At 36.0% G+C, this 18,147-nt stretch overlaps 1 protein-coding gene across 1 annotated transcript; it reads right to left on the bottom strand.

The window, feature by feature from the left end:
• Window positions 1-15,804: 15,804 nt before the first annotated feature.
• On the bottom strand, window positions 15,805-17,119 carry LOC123955417 (DNA-(apurinic or apyrimidinic site) endonuclease-like). The gene is given in 3 exon segments (XM_046027436.1): window positions 15,805-16,894; window positions 16,896-17,080; window positions 17,112-17,119. Coding segments are annotated over 2 exon segments (954 nt in total). The 5' UTR covers window positions 17,013-17,080; window positions 17,112-17,119; the 3' UTR covers window positions 15,805-16,057.
• Window positions 17,120-18,147: the final 1,028 nt, after the last annotated feature.

The raw sequence follows: 18,147 nt of genomic DNA, 5'->3' as shown, positions 1-18,147 counted from the left end.
GTTATGTGGTCCTAGGAAATGAAATAGACAATCTAAAATGATATTTTAAAATGTGGGAAAATACTCTCTCCATCAAGGAAAATTTGGCATAAGCTATTTTATATCTCCAACTTTTAAGCTTCAGAATATTTTCTGAAGCACAAAAATTATATACACAATTTTAGGCTACAGAACTTGCACTGTTTGGGAGTCCTTTCTTCTCCCATCATTACCATGGACTTCTAATTCCTTCAGGATCACAAAGGGGAGGAGAGATCAAAGGAAACCAAGCCCAAGGAAAAACTATTCAACACAGTTGAGTCCTTTTGTCATTATTTTTTGTCTGTCACACCATCTGACTGGGAATATTTCTAAACACTGGTTCTTTTTCCTTGAAAGTGCTAATGGATTCCTTACAGACGTCAAGCTTCCCTCAAAGTGGAATCCTTTGCGTTAATTCAATAAATCTGACTCAGGTGATGCAGTCTCTGACTGATTTCTTATAACCCCTTGAATTTTCTCCTTGACTGCTGACCACTGCTGACTCTTTCTGCTGGAGTCACCTCACCTATGACACATATTTCTTAGATAGGATTCTTACAAGTTAGAGCTGGTTGAAGGGAAAATGCCACTTGAGTTATCTATGATGATCCATTTAAAATGTTATACATTTTTGTCTCATGTCCCTTAAAGTTCAGGATGCTCCAGATCTCTCTTTTTTTAATTGACAAATGAGCGGCATTGAGCAGTCCCAGTCTATATGTGACCTTTCCCCTATTAGCAATCATAGTCAGAAGTTGAGGTGCTTGTCTTCTTATAGACAAATCCCTCTCTTCACATGGTTTACTTGAAGCTCCCTTTCTCTAAAGGGGTTGGAGGAAAATTCCTCCTGTCATGAAAAACACAGATATATTCACTTACCCACAAGAGAGAAAAGTGTATGTGCGGCACATTTTATATAGCAGATGACTAAATTTACAGAGAGTTCCTAATGAATCATGAGCTTTTTATCTTTTAGGCTGAAGATGGATAGTGGGATAATTTTAGCTCCATCTTAGCAAGTCCTTTATTTGGAGCAGAGGTTTGCTTTAAAATCTGTAGTTTTTGATTTGGATTACCAGTCAAAATTATTAAGTAGGAAAAAAATCCCATTTTTTAAAATTTTTTTATTTATTTCTTATTTTTTTATAAACATATAACGTATTTTTATCCCCAGGGGTACAGGTCTGTGAATCGCCAGGTTTACACACTTCACAGCACTCACCATAGCACATACCCTCCCCAATGTCCATAACCCCCCCCCCCCAACCCCCCCCCCCCATCAACCCTAAGTTTGTTTTGTGAGATTAAGAATCACTTATGGTTTGTCTCCCTCCCAATCCCATCTTGTTTCAAAAATCCCATTTTTAACACATCAAGAATCTTATGGTACATGGATAAGCTAAGTATAACTTTCTATGTTTTGAACAGTGTTAAAATAGATTTTTTAAAAGGTTTTATTATTTATTTGACAGAGAGAGACACAGCAAGAGAGGGAAGTAGGGGGAGTGGGAGAGGAAGAAGCAGGCTTCCCCCTGAGCAGGGAGTCTGATGTGGGGCTTAATCCCAGAACCCTGGGATCATGACCTGAGCTGAAGGCAGATGCTTAACAAATGAGCCACCCAGGCACCCTTAAAAAAGAATTTTGATGCCTTTTCTCTTTCTTGTGTTCCTCCACACCCAGGATTGTTGATGATGATTTGTCTTAGGAGTAGTTTAACCACCACAACCTGCAAAGGATCTGAGGAAAATAAGGTGGAAAAAGAGCATTAGTTTTCTCCTGGGTATTTACAGATAAGCTACAGAAATAACTGTCACTAAAAATAGATAAGATAGTTTGGGGCCATATTATTGATGATATTTACTATAAAATTCTAAATATCTTTAGAAATTTTTATTTGAAAATAATTTTGAACTTAAAAGAAAGTTATTAGTATAGAAACATTCCTATCCACTTTATCAGATGCACTTATTAACATTTTACTAATTTTGCTTTATTATTTTTGCTATATCATTATTAATTTCTTATAATTTATCTATTATCCCTCTATCTCTGTCTTTGGTAGGTAGGATTCTAAAGATGCCTTCCTTCTAGCTCATAGATTCCTGTTTCTTGGTCATTCAATCAAACATTAATATAGGTGCTGCTGTGAAGAGATTTTACAGATGTAATTAAAGTCCTAAGTCACTTAACCTTAGGATACAGATGTTATCCTGGTAGGTCTTATATAATCATGTGAACCCTTTAAAAGTCAGAAATCAGAGAGATAGAGTAGATGAGGGGATTAGAAAGTTTCAAAATGTGAGGATTCACGTCATAGTGATTTTAAGGTGGGTTGTATACAAAGGAATGTGAGTGGCTTTAAAGAGCTGAGAGTTTCCTAGCTAACAGAAGGGAGAAATGGCACTTCCTATAGTCCTACAACCAGAAGTGGCTTATAAATATTTATAATCTCTCTTTTTTTCTGAATCATTTGTAAATATTACATCCTCTGAATAGTCATTGGGTAGTTTTAAGAATAAGATTGCTCTCTTAGTTACCAACTTAAGCAAATTTATCTTTGATCATAGGATCACAGGGAAGCTCTATTCTTAATATCTTCAGGAATCTCCACACTGTTCTCCAAAGTGGCTGCCCTAACTTGCATTCCCACCAACAGTGTAAGAGGGTTCCCCTTTCTCCACATCCTCTCCAACACACGTTGTTTCCTGTCTTGCTAATTTTGGCCATTCTAACTGGTGTCAGGTGGTATCTCAATGTTGTTTTAATTTGAATCTCCCTGATGGCTAGTGATGATGAACATTTTTTCATGTGTCTGATAGCCATTTGTATGTCTTCGTTGGAGAAGTGTCTGTTCATATCTTCTGCCTTAGATATTTTAACTTAAGGGATTTTACTTAGATTGTGCTGTAAGAACATCCCCGGCTTTATTTGTATCCACATTTTACCTGTTTATTTAGTGTACATGGGACTGTGATATTTATTTCTGAATTGATGCAAGCTCATTCACTGGTAATCAGTGAATGTCTTAATAATGAACAGCTGTCATTTATTGAATGTTTTCTCATGCCAAACACTACGCTTAGGATTTGTGTACTTCATTCCATTGATCAAGCCCAGTTCTTGAGAATTACAATAATTTTATTAAAGCTCAATGTGGTCAAGTTACCAGCTCATGGTCAGAGAGGACAGAACCCTAGCCCTGTTCCCAACTCCAAAGAGCATGTTTTTACATGCTACATACTGTGGCACTCCTTTTAGAAGTAATCCATCCTCCAGAGACATGTGTATGCATATACTATGTGTCAGTGTGGTAAATACAGATAGAAACATGGATAGATAGATAGATGATAGACACATAGAAAGATAGATTAGATGATAGATAGTATCAGACACAAATTATTGTTTTTTAAATGCATGTAGTCTTTGAATTTACTATTTTAAAACTCAATACCAGATTAATAGGGGGATTTATATTCAATTGTGCAAGGAAGAATGTCCAGAGTTTTTGAGGACACTACTGCTGGAAGGCTGGTCATGAACTGCCATGATCTGTGAACTCTTTGTCACTGGCTCACACGATAAGTTTAGAAAGTGAGAGTAAACATTTGGAAACTGTTATTGATATTAACATTATCATTATATGTAAACATGTGTTCATTTATGTAGTACTTTGTTATATGTTTAAAAGTATTAGTCCATCATGGGTCAGAACTTAAACAACAACAACACACACACATATAAAAGATCCTAGATTGAAGAGTTTGTAAAATAATCTACAGAATAGAAAATTAAGTCCAAAGTAAAGGTCCACCTGAAATATGTAGACTACAGAATATTTTTTAATTTATTTTTTTTATTTGTTTATTTATAGCCTAACAGTGTTCATTGTTTTGAGACTACAGAATATTTTAAAAATTATATGTCTGTTACTTAACCCTTCTATTTGAATGTCTCATTTTATATATATAAATATGTATATTTTTATACATAAAATATATGTCTCACTATACACACACACACACATACATATAAAATAAGATTCCTACTTCCTACCTGCCAAATCTCTTTGGCCTCTTCTAAACTCAATTGTTGGACAGAAATCAGTTTTTATTTCAATATTTTAAAAAGGTCATTCTTACCCATGCTTCATAGCTTCCTCTGAATTTAATTCAAAGTCTGCATCATAGTGTCAGGACATCAGAAGAACTAGTTCTTGTCTAATTCACAAGCTGTTTTGCAATTTAGAACTTAGGAAACATCAAGGACAGAGTTCACTGAGAAAATTAACCAATGCCTTGTGAATAAAGTGTGTACATAAAGCACCCAGCAATATCAAATTGAGTTAGGCAGTTGGCAGGATGAGGAAATCAATAGCATCTTGGCATTTTGATGAGAAATGCTGACTGATTTGTGGCATCAGTCTGAGCTCTAGACACCACTAACTGTATTTTTTATTGTTTTTTTTTCCTATAAAAGCATTACATGACCATCATACAAAAATTTAAAATTATAGAAGGCTGTAATGATTAAAATGAGAATCACATATATTCTTACCACCCAGGATACCTGTTTGCAAGATTGTATCCAATCAAATATATATAAGTATTTCTTTTTTGTCAATTTGTATTATTTATGTCCATACATTTCTTCCTGCTATTCACTTTATTTTTTTCTTTTTAAAAATTGAAGTTTAATTGACAAACAGTGTTACATTAGTTTCAGGTTACAACATAGGGGTTTTACAGGTCTATACATTATGGTATGCTCACAAGAGTAGCTACCATTTTTCACCACACAACACTAACAATGCATTGACGGTATTCCTGATGCTGTATTTTTCATCCCTGTGACTTACTCTTCCCATAACTGAATGCCTGTTCCTCCCCTCCTCTTCATCCATTTTTGCCCATCCCCTGTCTGCTCTGGCAACTTTTTATTCTCTGTATATATAATATATATAGACACACATAAATATATCTGTATACATACATATATATACATACATACACATATATATACATACATATAATATATATATATACATACATATTATATATATATATAGAGAGAGAGAGAGAGAGAGAGAGAGAGAGATACACACCAGATCTTTATCCATTCATCTATTGAAGAACATTTGGATTGTTTCTACATCTGGGCTCTTTGAAATAATGCTGCAATAAACATGGGTGCATATAGCTTTTCAAATTAGTGTTTTCATTTTCTTTGGATAAATACCCAGTAGTGGAATTATTGGATGATATGGTATTCCTATTTTTAATTTTTTGAAGAAACTCCATATTGTTTTCCACAGTGGCTGCACCAATTTGCCTTCCCACCAACAGTGCAGGAGGGTTTCTTTTTCTTCTCCACATCCTTATCAATACTAGTTATTTCTTCTATTTTCAGTACTAGACATTCTGACAGGTGTTAAGTGATATGTCATTGTGGTTTTGACTTTTATTTTCCTAATGATGATGTCGAGCATCTTTTCATGTGTCTGGTGGCCATCTATATGTCTTCTTTGAAAAAAAAGTCTGTTTAGGTCCTCTGCTCATTTTTAATTGGGTGTTGAGTTGTGTAAGTTCTTTATCTGTTTTACATATTAAGCCCTTACCAGATATATCATTTGCAAATATCTTCTCCCATTCAGTAGATTGTCTTTTTGTTTTGATGATGGTTTCCCTTGCCCTGCAAAAGCTTTTTATTTTGAGATAGTCCCAGTTGTTTGTTTTTGCTTTGGTTTCCCTTGCCTGAGGAGACATATCTAGAAAAAATATTTCTATGGTTGATGACAAAGAGATTATTATCCACGTTTTCTGCTTGGAGTTTTAAGGTTTCAGGTCTCACATTTAGGTCATTAATCCACTTTGAATTTATTTTTGTCTGTGGTGTAAGAAAGTAGTACAGTTTGATTATTTTGTCTAGTTTTCCCAGCACCATTTGTTGAAGAGACTGCCTCTTCCCATTTGTATATTCTTGCCTCCTTTGTCATAGATTAATTGACTGTGTAAGTGTGGGTTAATTTCTGGGTTTTTATATTTATCAGTGTATCTGTCTTTGTGTCAGTACCATATTGTTTTGATTACTATAGCCTTGTAGTATATCTTGAAATCTGGGATGGTGATACCTTCAGATTTGTTCTTTTTCAAGATTGTTTTGGCTATTTGGGGTCTTTTGTGGTTCCATACATATTTTAATATTATTTGTTCTAGTTCTGTGAAAAATGCTGTGGTATTTTGATAAGGATTGCATTGAATCTGTAAATTGCTTTGGATAGTATGGATATTTTAACAATATTAATTCTCAAATTGATCATGGTATGTTTTTCGGTTTGTGTTGTCTTTAATTTTATTCAACAAAATTTTATAGTTTTCAGGAGTAAAGGTCTTTCACTTCCATGGTTAAGTTTATTTCTAAGTATTTCATTCTTTTTGGTGCAATTGTGAATGGAATTTTTTTTTTAATTTCACTTTCTGCTACTTTATCAGCCAGTTTGTGTTTATTAATTTTGTATGTTGCAACTTTACTGAATTCATTGGTTGCTTCAACAGTTTTTTTTGTGGATTCTTGAGGCTTTTCTATGTATGTAAATATAGAAAATATCATGTCATCTGCAAATAATCAAAGTTTAACTTCTTCCTGACCAATTTTGATGTCTTTTATTTCTTTTTCTTGTCTGGTTGCTGTTGCTAGGACTGTGTTGAATAAAATTAGTAAGAATGGACATCCTTTTCTTCTTCCTGATCTTAGAGTAAAAGTTCTCAGTTTTTCACTTTTAAGTATGAAGTTAGCTATGCATTACTCATATCTGGCCTTTATTATGTTGAGGTATGCTACCTTTTCTTTGGAATAGTTTGAGAAAATAAGTCTTAACTAAGGTATTATGGGTACATAAATTTTGGTAGCAATTTTTTTTTTATCTGCTACCAGATAGTCATTTTTTTTCTTATGTAATCTAAAGTTTTTCAGAAACATAACTTTAAAGATCTGCATAGTGTTTCATAATATATTTAACAATTTCCTCATTGGTGAGCATTTACTTTTCTACATACTAGAGGAAGCAATATTATTGTATATACATATTTGCCTGAATTTCTGATTATTACTAATGACTAATTTTTAAAACAATATCATTTTATTGAATTATGTTTATTTCCTATTGGAACAATGTACTTTATTTATTTTTGAAAACCATATTTTTCTTTTATTCAAGTATGTATAATACCTAGTTTGGTTCATTGAAAAATACATATAAATTATTTCAATTCAGTTCTTAAAATTGAACCTGTATATTCACATTATATTGTACATTATAAGACAGAAATGCATATTAAAATATTTACATAAGGGGCACCTGGGTGGCTCAGTGGGTTAAAGCCTCTGCTTTCAGCTCAGGTCATGATCCAAGGGTCCTGGGATCGAGCCCCGCATCGGGCTCTCTGCAGAGCGGGGAGCCTTTTTCCTCCTCTCTCTCTCTCTGCCTGCCTCTCTGCCTACTTGTGATCTGTCTTTCAAATAAATAAATAAAATCTTAAAAAAATAAAATATTTGCATAATACTTCTGTCCACACACAAGCCTCCCATAAAATAAATAAAACTTTGAACACTTCATTTTTAGTTCTTGTGATTACTTCTATAATGCTAATGATCCTCACTTTAAAAAAAAATAGGTATTTATTTATTATTTTAGAGAGAGAGAGAGAGAGAGAGCACCAGGGGAGAGGCAGAGAATCTCAAGCAGACTCCCTGCTGAGTGTGGAGTCTTGAGGTGGAGCTTAATCCCACCACCATGGGATCATGACCTGAGCTGAAATCAAGAGGTGAATGGTTAACTGACTGAACCACCTAAGCACCTCAGTGATATCCTTTTATAGTTATTTCTTTATTTAGGAGCATTGGCACTTTGTAGAGATTCTTGCTATGAGAGATGGGGTTTCTCACTCTTATGCTTCCCCTCACCTACTTCCTCTATTTTTGAGTTACATATTTTTTTAATATGTACAAAGGACCCCTAATTGAATGCCTAGAACTCTAAATTATTCTTTCTTTTTTATTGATTATTTCTGTAACTCTGTACAATATAACTAGGTCATTTGTTCTTGTACTCTCCACTGTGGCTAATGTGATGACTCCTCATTAAGTAAGATATGGTTAGTTGCCCTTATAATCCCACCACCTATATCATCATTTTAAAATATCTACCCTCTGTCCTTTGTACGTTTAACTTTATATTCTCAGAGATGGAGAGGTTTATATTTTGTTCTGTATGCACAAAATTTAGTTTTCCGAGCTCTCTCTGTATGTCAATACTAAAAGAGGGCAAATAGAGATAAGTATTTTATTAGTGTGAGAGAATAAGGAGATCAGATGCATGTAAGAAAATATAAGAGATTATTTAATTTATGTCATTTAGGTATTACAGAAGAGAAGACCATGAAGACAGGGTAGAAGAAAGGATTGAAGAAACAAGGGAGAAAAATATTAAGGGCTAAAGATGATAGGAGTACACAGTTTTTTTCCCCAAAGTTATGGCATTCTAGGGCCTTTGCATTTCTTTTAGAAATTTAGAATACTTTTGTTACCTCTGGTGAAAAAAGAAAAAAAAAAGCCTGGTACAATATTTATTGGAGTTGCATTGAAGCTATAGGTCAATTTGGAGAGAAGTACTTCCTTGACAATACTGACTTTTTTTTTTTTTTGGTCTCATGAACATATTTGTCTTCATTTATTTAGGTCATCTTAAATTCCTTTTTGCAAAGTTTTGGAGTTTTCAGTGTATAGATCTTTCACATCTTGTGGAAGATCTATCCCTAAGTATTTGGTATTTTTGGTACTATTATAAGTGGTATTTTAAAATTTTCAATTGTCTGTTACTACTGGATAGAAATAGTGTTGATTTTAATCAATCAATAAATTAATTAAAAGATTTATTTATTTATTTGACAGAGAGACAGAGCAAGAGAGGGAACACAAACAGCGGGAGTGGGAGAGGGTGAAGCAGGCTTCTTGCCAAGCAGGGAGCCCAATGCAGGGCTCGATCCCAGGACTCTGGGATAATGACCTGAGCTGAAGTCAGATGCTTAACCTACTGAGCCACCCAGGCGCCCCAATACTCTTGACTGTAGAATATAGATCTTGAATCCTGTAAACCTGCTAAACTTACTATCAGTTCCAATACTTAATTCCTAGATTCCGTAGGGTTTTCTGGATTGAAAATTGTGTCATCTCTCTAACTAAAGACAGTTTTACATCTTTCTAACTTTGATGACTTTTGATTTCTCTTTTTCTTGTCTCATTGTGCTGGCTAGAACCTTCAGTGCAATGTTGTATAGAAGTGGTGAGAACAGACATTCTTGTCTTCTTCCTGTTTTATTAGGGACAAAAAATTCAGTCTTTCATCGTTAAGTACAATATTAGCTGTAAGATTTTTGTAGATACCTTTATTACGTTTAGAAAACTCTTCTCTTCTGCTACTAGTTTTGTGAGTTTTTACAAAACCTGTACTTTAGATTTTACAATGTTTTTTATAAAAAAATTAGATTTTTATTACTTGTAAACTTTTAAAATCTTTTAGGTCCTCTTTTCTATCAGAGAGAATCTACAAGTTAATATGTATCTTCATAGTTTCTGAGCTGTAACACGATGTAATAAAATCAAAGACGTACATTCTTTTGGAGAATGGCAAAGCAAAATTTGCACCAAAGTTAAACAGACAGGAAAACTTTATTGAAGACTATTGTAGTGGGGTAGACAGCCAGAGCTAGAGTCTGAACTTAGCTCTACTGAAACAGAAGGTAGGGAAGTTTTTAATTCTGAGGTGAATAAGTGGAAAAATACTGGAGGATGTTAGTGGAGAGGTTGATCAATGGAATATGTTTTCAAATGTTTTTGTCTGTGATTAGGCCTGCTGTTTTTGCTAATTGACACCCATTGAAGTTAGGCTGCTACCCTCCCACAGGGACTGGGAGAAAAAGGCTCTACCTTTCTTAAATTCATGTTTCAAAAGAATGGCTCCCAGGTCCTTGAGAAAAATATTCCTGGGTCATAAAACTGGCTAGATGCTTTAAAAATCTTTTACATACATCACAAAACATACAGAGAAAGAATTTATAGTGACAACTTTTCTTCAGTAAATGTTCTATGAAAGCGAGGTCAGAGGCCTAGATTCAGGAAGAAGCCTATCTAATGTTTAGTTAAGCTGACGGGAACGTAAGTCCATCTTGGTCAAAACGAAATATTCCTTGTGTAGGCTTGTTAAATAACAATTCTGTATGACATTGCAAGGACATGCTGAATTCCTTTTTGATTTGCAAATTTTGGATAAGTTTCTTTTTCTTAGCCTAATTTGTTTCAAAAATCACATATAGTGGGAAATGATGATTTCTTTGCCCAGAATGGTGGTGGCCATGGTGATGATGACAGGTAGTCAAAATTCTAAAAATATATTCTAAATTAGAATTTTAAAAAAGTTTAAAGGTAAGCAAAAAAGCCTTGCTGATTTAACAACTGTGGGCTACTAGAGAAAAACGTGCAGTCAGTGAAGACATAAATCTGTTTTTAATCTGACCAATGGAAGACTGGGGTTTTCATTAATTACACTTTAAGAGAATTGGTCATCAGATTAGCAGTCAAACCATGTCTTGTCTTACATACTATCCATGAGTTTTATCCCCTTCAGTATGTTGGTCCCCATGAATATTCCTTTACCACCATTTCATGTCTAATAATTAGCCTTTCTTCAAGAGCCTGCTCTTAAGCTGTCTTCTCAATGAAATCACTTCTGTTATCCCCAGCCTGATAGGATGATGACAGTACTATTATTGATGTTGCTATTGTTACTAACATTTTCAGTGGTTATACTTTGTTCTTGGTACTATACTCAGTCCTTTACCTTAATTGTCTAATATAATCTTTATAGAAACTCAATGAGATATTATTATTATTTATTTGTTTTTGCAAATGAAAAAACCAAGATGTTGTCATTCTTAGAGATGAAGATATAAAACCAGACATGGTGGCACCAGTATATTAATTCAGTTCTGTTTAACTCCCAAGGTCCGATCTCTTAAAATTCTAGAATGACTAATGAAATGAAATTATTGATGAATGACTATTTGTTCTGTAGCCTGTATTTAGTTTCCCCTGAGGTGACTGCATTTGTAATTTAATTAATCCTATGCATCCATTCTTTTCTTTCTACCAATTGCCCCTGTGGTTACTGTTGCTCTACACTTCAATTCTGTTTTGCTTTATGGTTCTCAACTGAATCATATTTAAAAGAAGGGTTGTTTCTTCATTCCAAATAACTCTAGTAAGATCCCATGGCAAATTATTTATATAAAGCTAGTGGGTTTTATTAAAGGTCATATTTATCTAATTGACATTTTTTCTGCTCACTCATGTTGTTTATTACCTAATTGTTTGTTTATTTAGTTTTATTAAAACATTTCATAATGATGGTATTATACAGTGTTTTGGAGAATTAGAGATAGGAGGAACTTAAACATCATTTGGTACATCCTTGTGTCCAAAGAAAAATTCCCACATAGCCTCCCTAACAAAGCACTGTTCTATTTCTGATTAATTATGGCAATGAAGGGAAACACAGAATGCCTCAGTGCATCCAGTTTCACTATTGAATGAATTTATGTGTCAACATAGCTACAACAGCTAGTTGAAATTTTCCTCTTTGTAACTTCTCAACCGTTGCTTCTAGTTATACTGTCTTAAATAAAAATAAATGTTAGATACACAGTGTGCTACATGCTCAGATACTTTAAGATGTCCTTTATGTGCCTCCAAAGGCTCCTTTTCCCAGGCTAACTCTTCTCAATTCCCTCAAATACTCTGTTGACACCCATCTTACTCCCTGTCAATGAACTCAAATTGTTTTTCTCCTTTGCAAGAGGCAGCAGAAATATTCCTTGCTATAGTCTGCTACATTGATAGCAAACACAATTCACATATGCTGCCAGGATAATGAGCTAGTTATTGATCCTTCCCTGTATTGATTCCAATCCATTATGATTATGGATTTGAAGCTGGACTCTTGGTTCCTGGACCTGTTTTTAAAGCATAAGCAGAACTATAGTTGTATTAGTTGCATTATTAACTTAGCTCCATGTTCTGTTTTGTTCCCTACTTAAGTATATTTTATGTACCTCTTAACCTCATGCTTGATTAATCACTAATTTTGCCCTTTTTACCCCTACTCCCTGTTTACCACTGATTATAGAAACCTCATGGGTATCTGATTATACCAGGTTTCAAATAGTGCCTCATTATCATTGGATGTATACCTCCAGATTGTTTCAAGACACCCCTGCCCCCCCCCAAAAAAAGTCAAGATTTCAAGAAATCTCTTACCCTGCTCTCATGTACATAAGCTGTCCCTAGACTCAACAGTTCAACACAGCTTTGGGAATGACCTCCTGCCTTCTTGTTGAGCTACCCTTCCGATGATAAAGCTTTTTTTGCTTCAAAACCAGTATCTCAGACCTTGGCTTAGAGGTTTGAGTTCAGTAACAGATTCATGAACACTCAGTTTATTGACACTGATCACTGTATAGATAATGTCCTGATATACCCAAGGTGTTTTTCCACATCATAGGCTCTCTGTGGTCTGTTTATAGACAAGTTCTGTCCTTATCTTTTGATCTCCGTTTCCTGTACAACCTTAAGTCAGTCTTTTCCTGAATTGGAGCTAGTAAAGATCTCTTCTATCCATCTTAAATACTTTTTATTTCCTTTGTTGTGGTTTTTCTAATTTGTAGTATTAGGTATGAGATGGTATTATATCTTGCTCAACCTGGAAGGGGAATTGTAAAGTTTAGTTTTAGCTGGAACTTCTGCTACACATTAGTTGATTCTCATTATTCACCCTAGTAATGTTCTAAAAGTTACCACAGACACTGAATTGGTGAGGACCGAACTTTGGCTCCTTGGGGAAATCCAGGGTTTCATACTTTTAAGCCTCTGGTCACAATAGTTCTATCAACTGAAACACCATTTATGTTAGGTCTCTCCACTGTTGAAAGCCCACTCTTCTATAAACCCTTTCCTGAACAATATTTAACAGGTGTTATAAAGATTATTCCACAGTCTTTGACATGTAGAACTTGCCTCACTGGTAGGTTTCATATTTTTCATGCCATATTATATTTTGAAATGTCCAAGCCGGCTTGCACTGAGAAGAGTTTAGCATTTTCCTGATCCTGAGAATGTGATTGTAAGTTTCTTTGCTTGCACCTTCATAGGAATGTCATCCACTATGCTTTTTCAAAAATGGATCATTACCTCATGAATTCACAAATTTAGCCACACTTTCTCATCTTTTCTGTAGCTTCATCATGCATTGTAGGTGTTACTTTGGCACTTTCTGGAATGGTCTTATTGATTGGTGAAGTTCTTTTTTTTCTAGATGTCCCTTATTGATTCATTAACACTTACTGAACTCCTAGCCAACAGCACTGTAACTCATGATTGCATGAGGCTTCTCTAACACATGTATTTTTTCCATGAACCACATCACAGCCTTGCATTTAGGAACGCCAGACAACATTTGAGCATGATGCTGGGGAGACTTATTAAACAGGCAGACCCAGAGTGTTGAGCAGTAGTGAGGAACCCTGTGCTATGGATAGGATGGCCTGCTAAAGGCTGTGCTGGCTCAGATGCTCTGGGAAGCATGGTCTGATGAGAGTGACAATGACCAAGAGGGGGCAGCCATGCAAAGGTCTAGCAGAGAGTGCAAAGACCCAAAGGCAGAAGGAGTTGGCATATCTCAGTGAAAGAAGAGAGAAGGTGGAGACTGAGCATATACAGTAGACTCCTGAACAACACAGGGGTCATGGGCTCTGACTCCTTGAACTGTTGAAAATCCACCTCCAACATTTGACTCCCCAAAACCTAACTACAAACAGTCTACTGTTGTTGACTAGCAGCCTTATTTATAACATAAAGTCAATTAACACACATTTTGGATATTATATGTATTATGTATGTACCTGACTCTTACAATAAAGTTAGAGAAAAAATATTAAGAATATCAAAAGGAAGAGAAAATATATTTCCATTGCTCTACTGTATTGAAGAACATATCCATGTATGTGGTTACCTGTGCTGTTCAAACTGTTCAAAGGTTGTTCAAAGGTTGGCTATATTTCTTAAGTGCATGTGGGTAGAAAATGGTTTATAATCCAAAAGAGATTCTTAGCTTTCTTTTTTCTTAAGATTTATTTATTTATTTGACAGAGAGAGAGAGAGTGCACAAGCTGGGGGAACAGCAGGCAGAGGGAGAGGGAGAAACAGGCTTTCTGAGGAGCAGGGAGCCTGATGTGGGACTCGATCCCAGGAGCCTGGGATCATGACCTGAACCAAAGGCAGACACTTAACCATTTGAACCACCATCTAAATTCTTAGATTTCTTGCTGAAGAGAACAAATGTGACTGTTAATTTTAAAACTAACATAGAGGACCATAGAGGAAGGGAGGGAAAACTGAACGGGAAGAAATCAGAGAGGGAGAAAAACTATGAGGAACTCTTGACTCTGGGAACCAAATTAAGGGTTTCAGAAGGGAGGGGGGTGAGGGGATGGAGTAATGGGGTGATAGATATTAAGGAGGGCACATGTTGTGATGAGCACTGGGTGTTGTATGCAACCGATGAATCATTGATCGCTACGTCAAAAACTAACGTACTATATGTTGGCTAATTGAACATAATAAAAAAATTAAGAAAAATTTACAATTTTAAGATAATACCACTTTTGATTTTTCTCTAGAATGCATTGTTTGCATGTAGCTTTTTAAATATATATATTCTTTTGTTTGACTCTGTGCATGTTCATGTTCTTGCAGTACTGCTTAAAAGGATATTATAATTAACTAATCAACTGTAAAAGCCACATTGTATTTTTAACTGTTGTGGCCATATTCATGGATGATACCTTCTGGCACTTATCATCTATATTTGATTAGTCATGGAATTGTTTTGAAAATTAGGAAGAGCAAAAATATGTCACAATGATAATTTCCTTAATGGCTATTTAAATTTTTCTTTTGCATTTGATTTTGTATGTGTGTGTATCTGTCTGCATATGTAAACACTTGAAGATTTTTTTTCTCAAAGTAAAGCATTACTTTACTGTTTTGATGTAAGTCCATCATCTCTTCTGGCCTTAGATCTTACTGCCATGTGCTTCCAACAGACTCTCAGCACTAACCCTGCATTAACACACAGATATAGCCTGAAACTATGTATAACTTAGATATTTTCTATTTGTGTGAGACATAGCAAACCAAGGACGAGCAATGGAAAGATTTTAACAGACGTCTAAAGGGCAAAATTGTATGAATGAACTTTCTTTAAATACACACTGCTTTCCAAATATTCCATTCTGGTGTTGTCAGCATTATCTTTTATTACTTTGGAGTAGAGAAGGTCTCAGTGTCACACACACACACATGAAAACATGCAAAACCCACCCACAAGGTAATGTTGGTATTCAGCATACAAAATCACACATTAAAATTGTGGGTAGTTAAGTCCAGGGAGAGGCTTGCCAACAGCATTTATATCTTCGATTAAATCTTATTTTGATTTATTAATGGGACTAAAAATTTCCTTAATGAAGCATGTTCACAAAAACCAAAGCAGAGAGGATTATTAGCTGGGCTTGTATTACTGAAGCCATAAAAATTAACAAGTAAACAGAAAACACAATGTCAAGTTATTTGTGGGCTCCTCATTAGTATAGATATTTTCTTTCTTTTTTTTTTTGCGGAAACTATGGCTCTTTATTTTCATGTGGACAGTTCAAAGGAAGTCATCAGTAGCTTTTTTAATGTAAAAAAAATTGGGGGGTTTAAAGAAAAGCATCAGTAGTAGGCTGGTTGAAGGATTTATATTGTTAGAAGGGAAATACAGTGCACATACTTCTAGAGAGCAGTTTTTAAAGATGTTTTGGGGAGGTTAAGTTTTAAAGCTAAATTGGGGGGCTTATTTCCCAGCTTTAAAGTAATTTAGGGATGGTGTCATAGTGCTAAGTATGGGGTGATAGGACAGTGGTCACTACCCAGGGCCTTGGAACGGATCTTGCTGTCACACAATGCAGGTAACAGAGAGTGAGACAACAAAAAGTAATCAAGGCACCAACCAACATTTTTGGATCGAGCGTTCATCATATAGGTCCAAAAGGTATAGGCATAGGCCGTGTTGGGGTAGAGGTGCCGAAAACTGTCAGCCAGTGGCACGGCCTGTAGTAATTCCCCAAAACCTTGACGCTCTTGTGGAGTGAAGCCAGCATTCTTTTTGTTTCCCTTGGGGTTGCGAAGGTTGATTTCTTCATGAGCCACATTGAGGTCCCCACATAGCACAAGGGGCTTGCGGGAAGCCAAACCTTTCAGGAATTTGCGAAAGGCTTCATCCCAGCGCTGCCAGTACTCCAAGCGTACCAGACCTCGGCCTGCATTAGGTACATAGGCTGTTACCAGCAGAAATGCATCAAATTCAGGCACAATCACTCGGCCTTCATGATCATGTTCCTCTTCACCAATGCCATAGGAGACTTTCAGTGGGCACTGGCGGGAAAGCAGGCCCACACCACTGTACCCCTCCTTGTCTGAAGGAGCTGACCAGTACTGATGGGATAGTCCAGGTAACTCTTGAAGTTCAACTGGTAGTTTGTTCTCTGAACATTTGGTCTCTTGGAGACAGAGGATATCTGGGGCTTCTTCCTTTACCCAATCTAAACCTTTCTTCTTAATCCAGGCTCGAAGCCCATCCACATTCCAGCAGCAGATCTTGAGGGTGGCCGATTTACCATTGGGCGAGGTTTTCTGATCTGGGGGGTCCTCATACAGGACTGGCCCCCTCTCCTGCCTCTTTTTCATTTTTCTTTGTTCCCGCCTTACTCTTCTTGGCTTCTGGTTCAATCTTGGGTTCTTCCCCATCTTCTACCACGGCTCCCTTTTTCTCACGCTTCGGCATCACTGTAACGAAAGCCTTTCTGAACCAGTACCAAGTCGCCCACCGAAGCAGTATTTTTACCGTGTTCCCTGCTCCGATCCCAGCCTGGCTCCTCCTTACCCGAGCACAAAGAGAGTATAGATTTTTCAAGGCTGCCTGTATATACCCAGGTAGACTTGGCAGCAGATGGAATGAAGCAATACAACTAGAACATATGAAAACAGTTCCACAAGTCCCAGATTACTTAGCAATAACATATTGGGGTGTACAGGGCAATGAAGATCTAGTGTAGGCTGTTACCTACCAGGGAAGAGCACTGGATTTTGGAATTTGGATTTGGAATTTGGGAACAAGTAAAGATTTGGAATAAGAGTTTATGAGACCAAGGGTCAAGCTTATAGAATTACCACTTTCTGGAAGAGAAAAAAAAAAAAAAACAACTTGAGAAGTTTCAAGGGAAAAAAAAAAGCCAGTAAGAGTTATTAGTTTCAAATATTTTAAAGTCCTAGGGTTAGGATGGTATTTATGGCCTGGGAGAGAAGATTCAATCAGCAACTTGTGAGGAAAGGGAACTCTGACCCAGCAGATGCTCTGATGCTTCTTACAAGCAAGGGCGGGACATGGTGCCAGAGCTTGGATAACAGAGGACCTCAATTTGGGAAGTCCTTGAGAAGTGAAAGCCATTTCCAAAGGCCAGGAGGCAGCACTGAACTAATTTTGACAAGAGAAAAGACAAGAAAGAGGAGACCTGACGCTACATAGAGCTGCATCTTCTATCCTACAACTTCTCCAACTTTCAACAACAATACTGTCTCTATGGCTTCCTTCCCCTTCCTTCTCTGTGGATCCATGACTGCTTTCCTTTCATTAGGTTAACTACCAGAGGAAATACATGCAAAACAATATACCTTTGGAATCTTCTTTTCTGCTCTTGAAAAACAGGTACATATTTCTATCCTGTCTGTTCTCTCCTATATATAGTTTGTGTTGTATTTTGAACAACATGTTTCAAATTTAGGATGGGTCGCCGTCTTTATGCTTTTGAAGAAAGTCAGTAATAAAAACAAAATATTGCAGACTCCATAAGGCTTTAAAATTAAATTTAAACATTAAATCAGTTTTTCTGCTTGGCCTTACGATCCCTACAAACTTTGCT

The sequence above is a fragment of the Meles meles genome, chromosome 13, assembly GCF_922984935.1.
Source record: "Meles meles chromosome 13, mMelMel3.1 paternal haplotype, whole genome shotgun sequence".
Lineage (NCBI taxonomy): Eukaryota > Metazoa > Chordata > Mammalia > Carnivora > Mustelidae > Meles > Meles meles.
The sequence above is the reverse complement of the archived record's forward strand: the minus strand, read 5'-3'. Positions and strand labels throughout refer to the sequence as shown.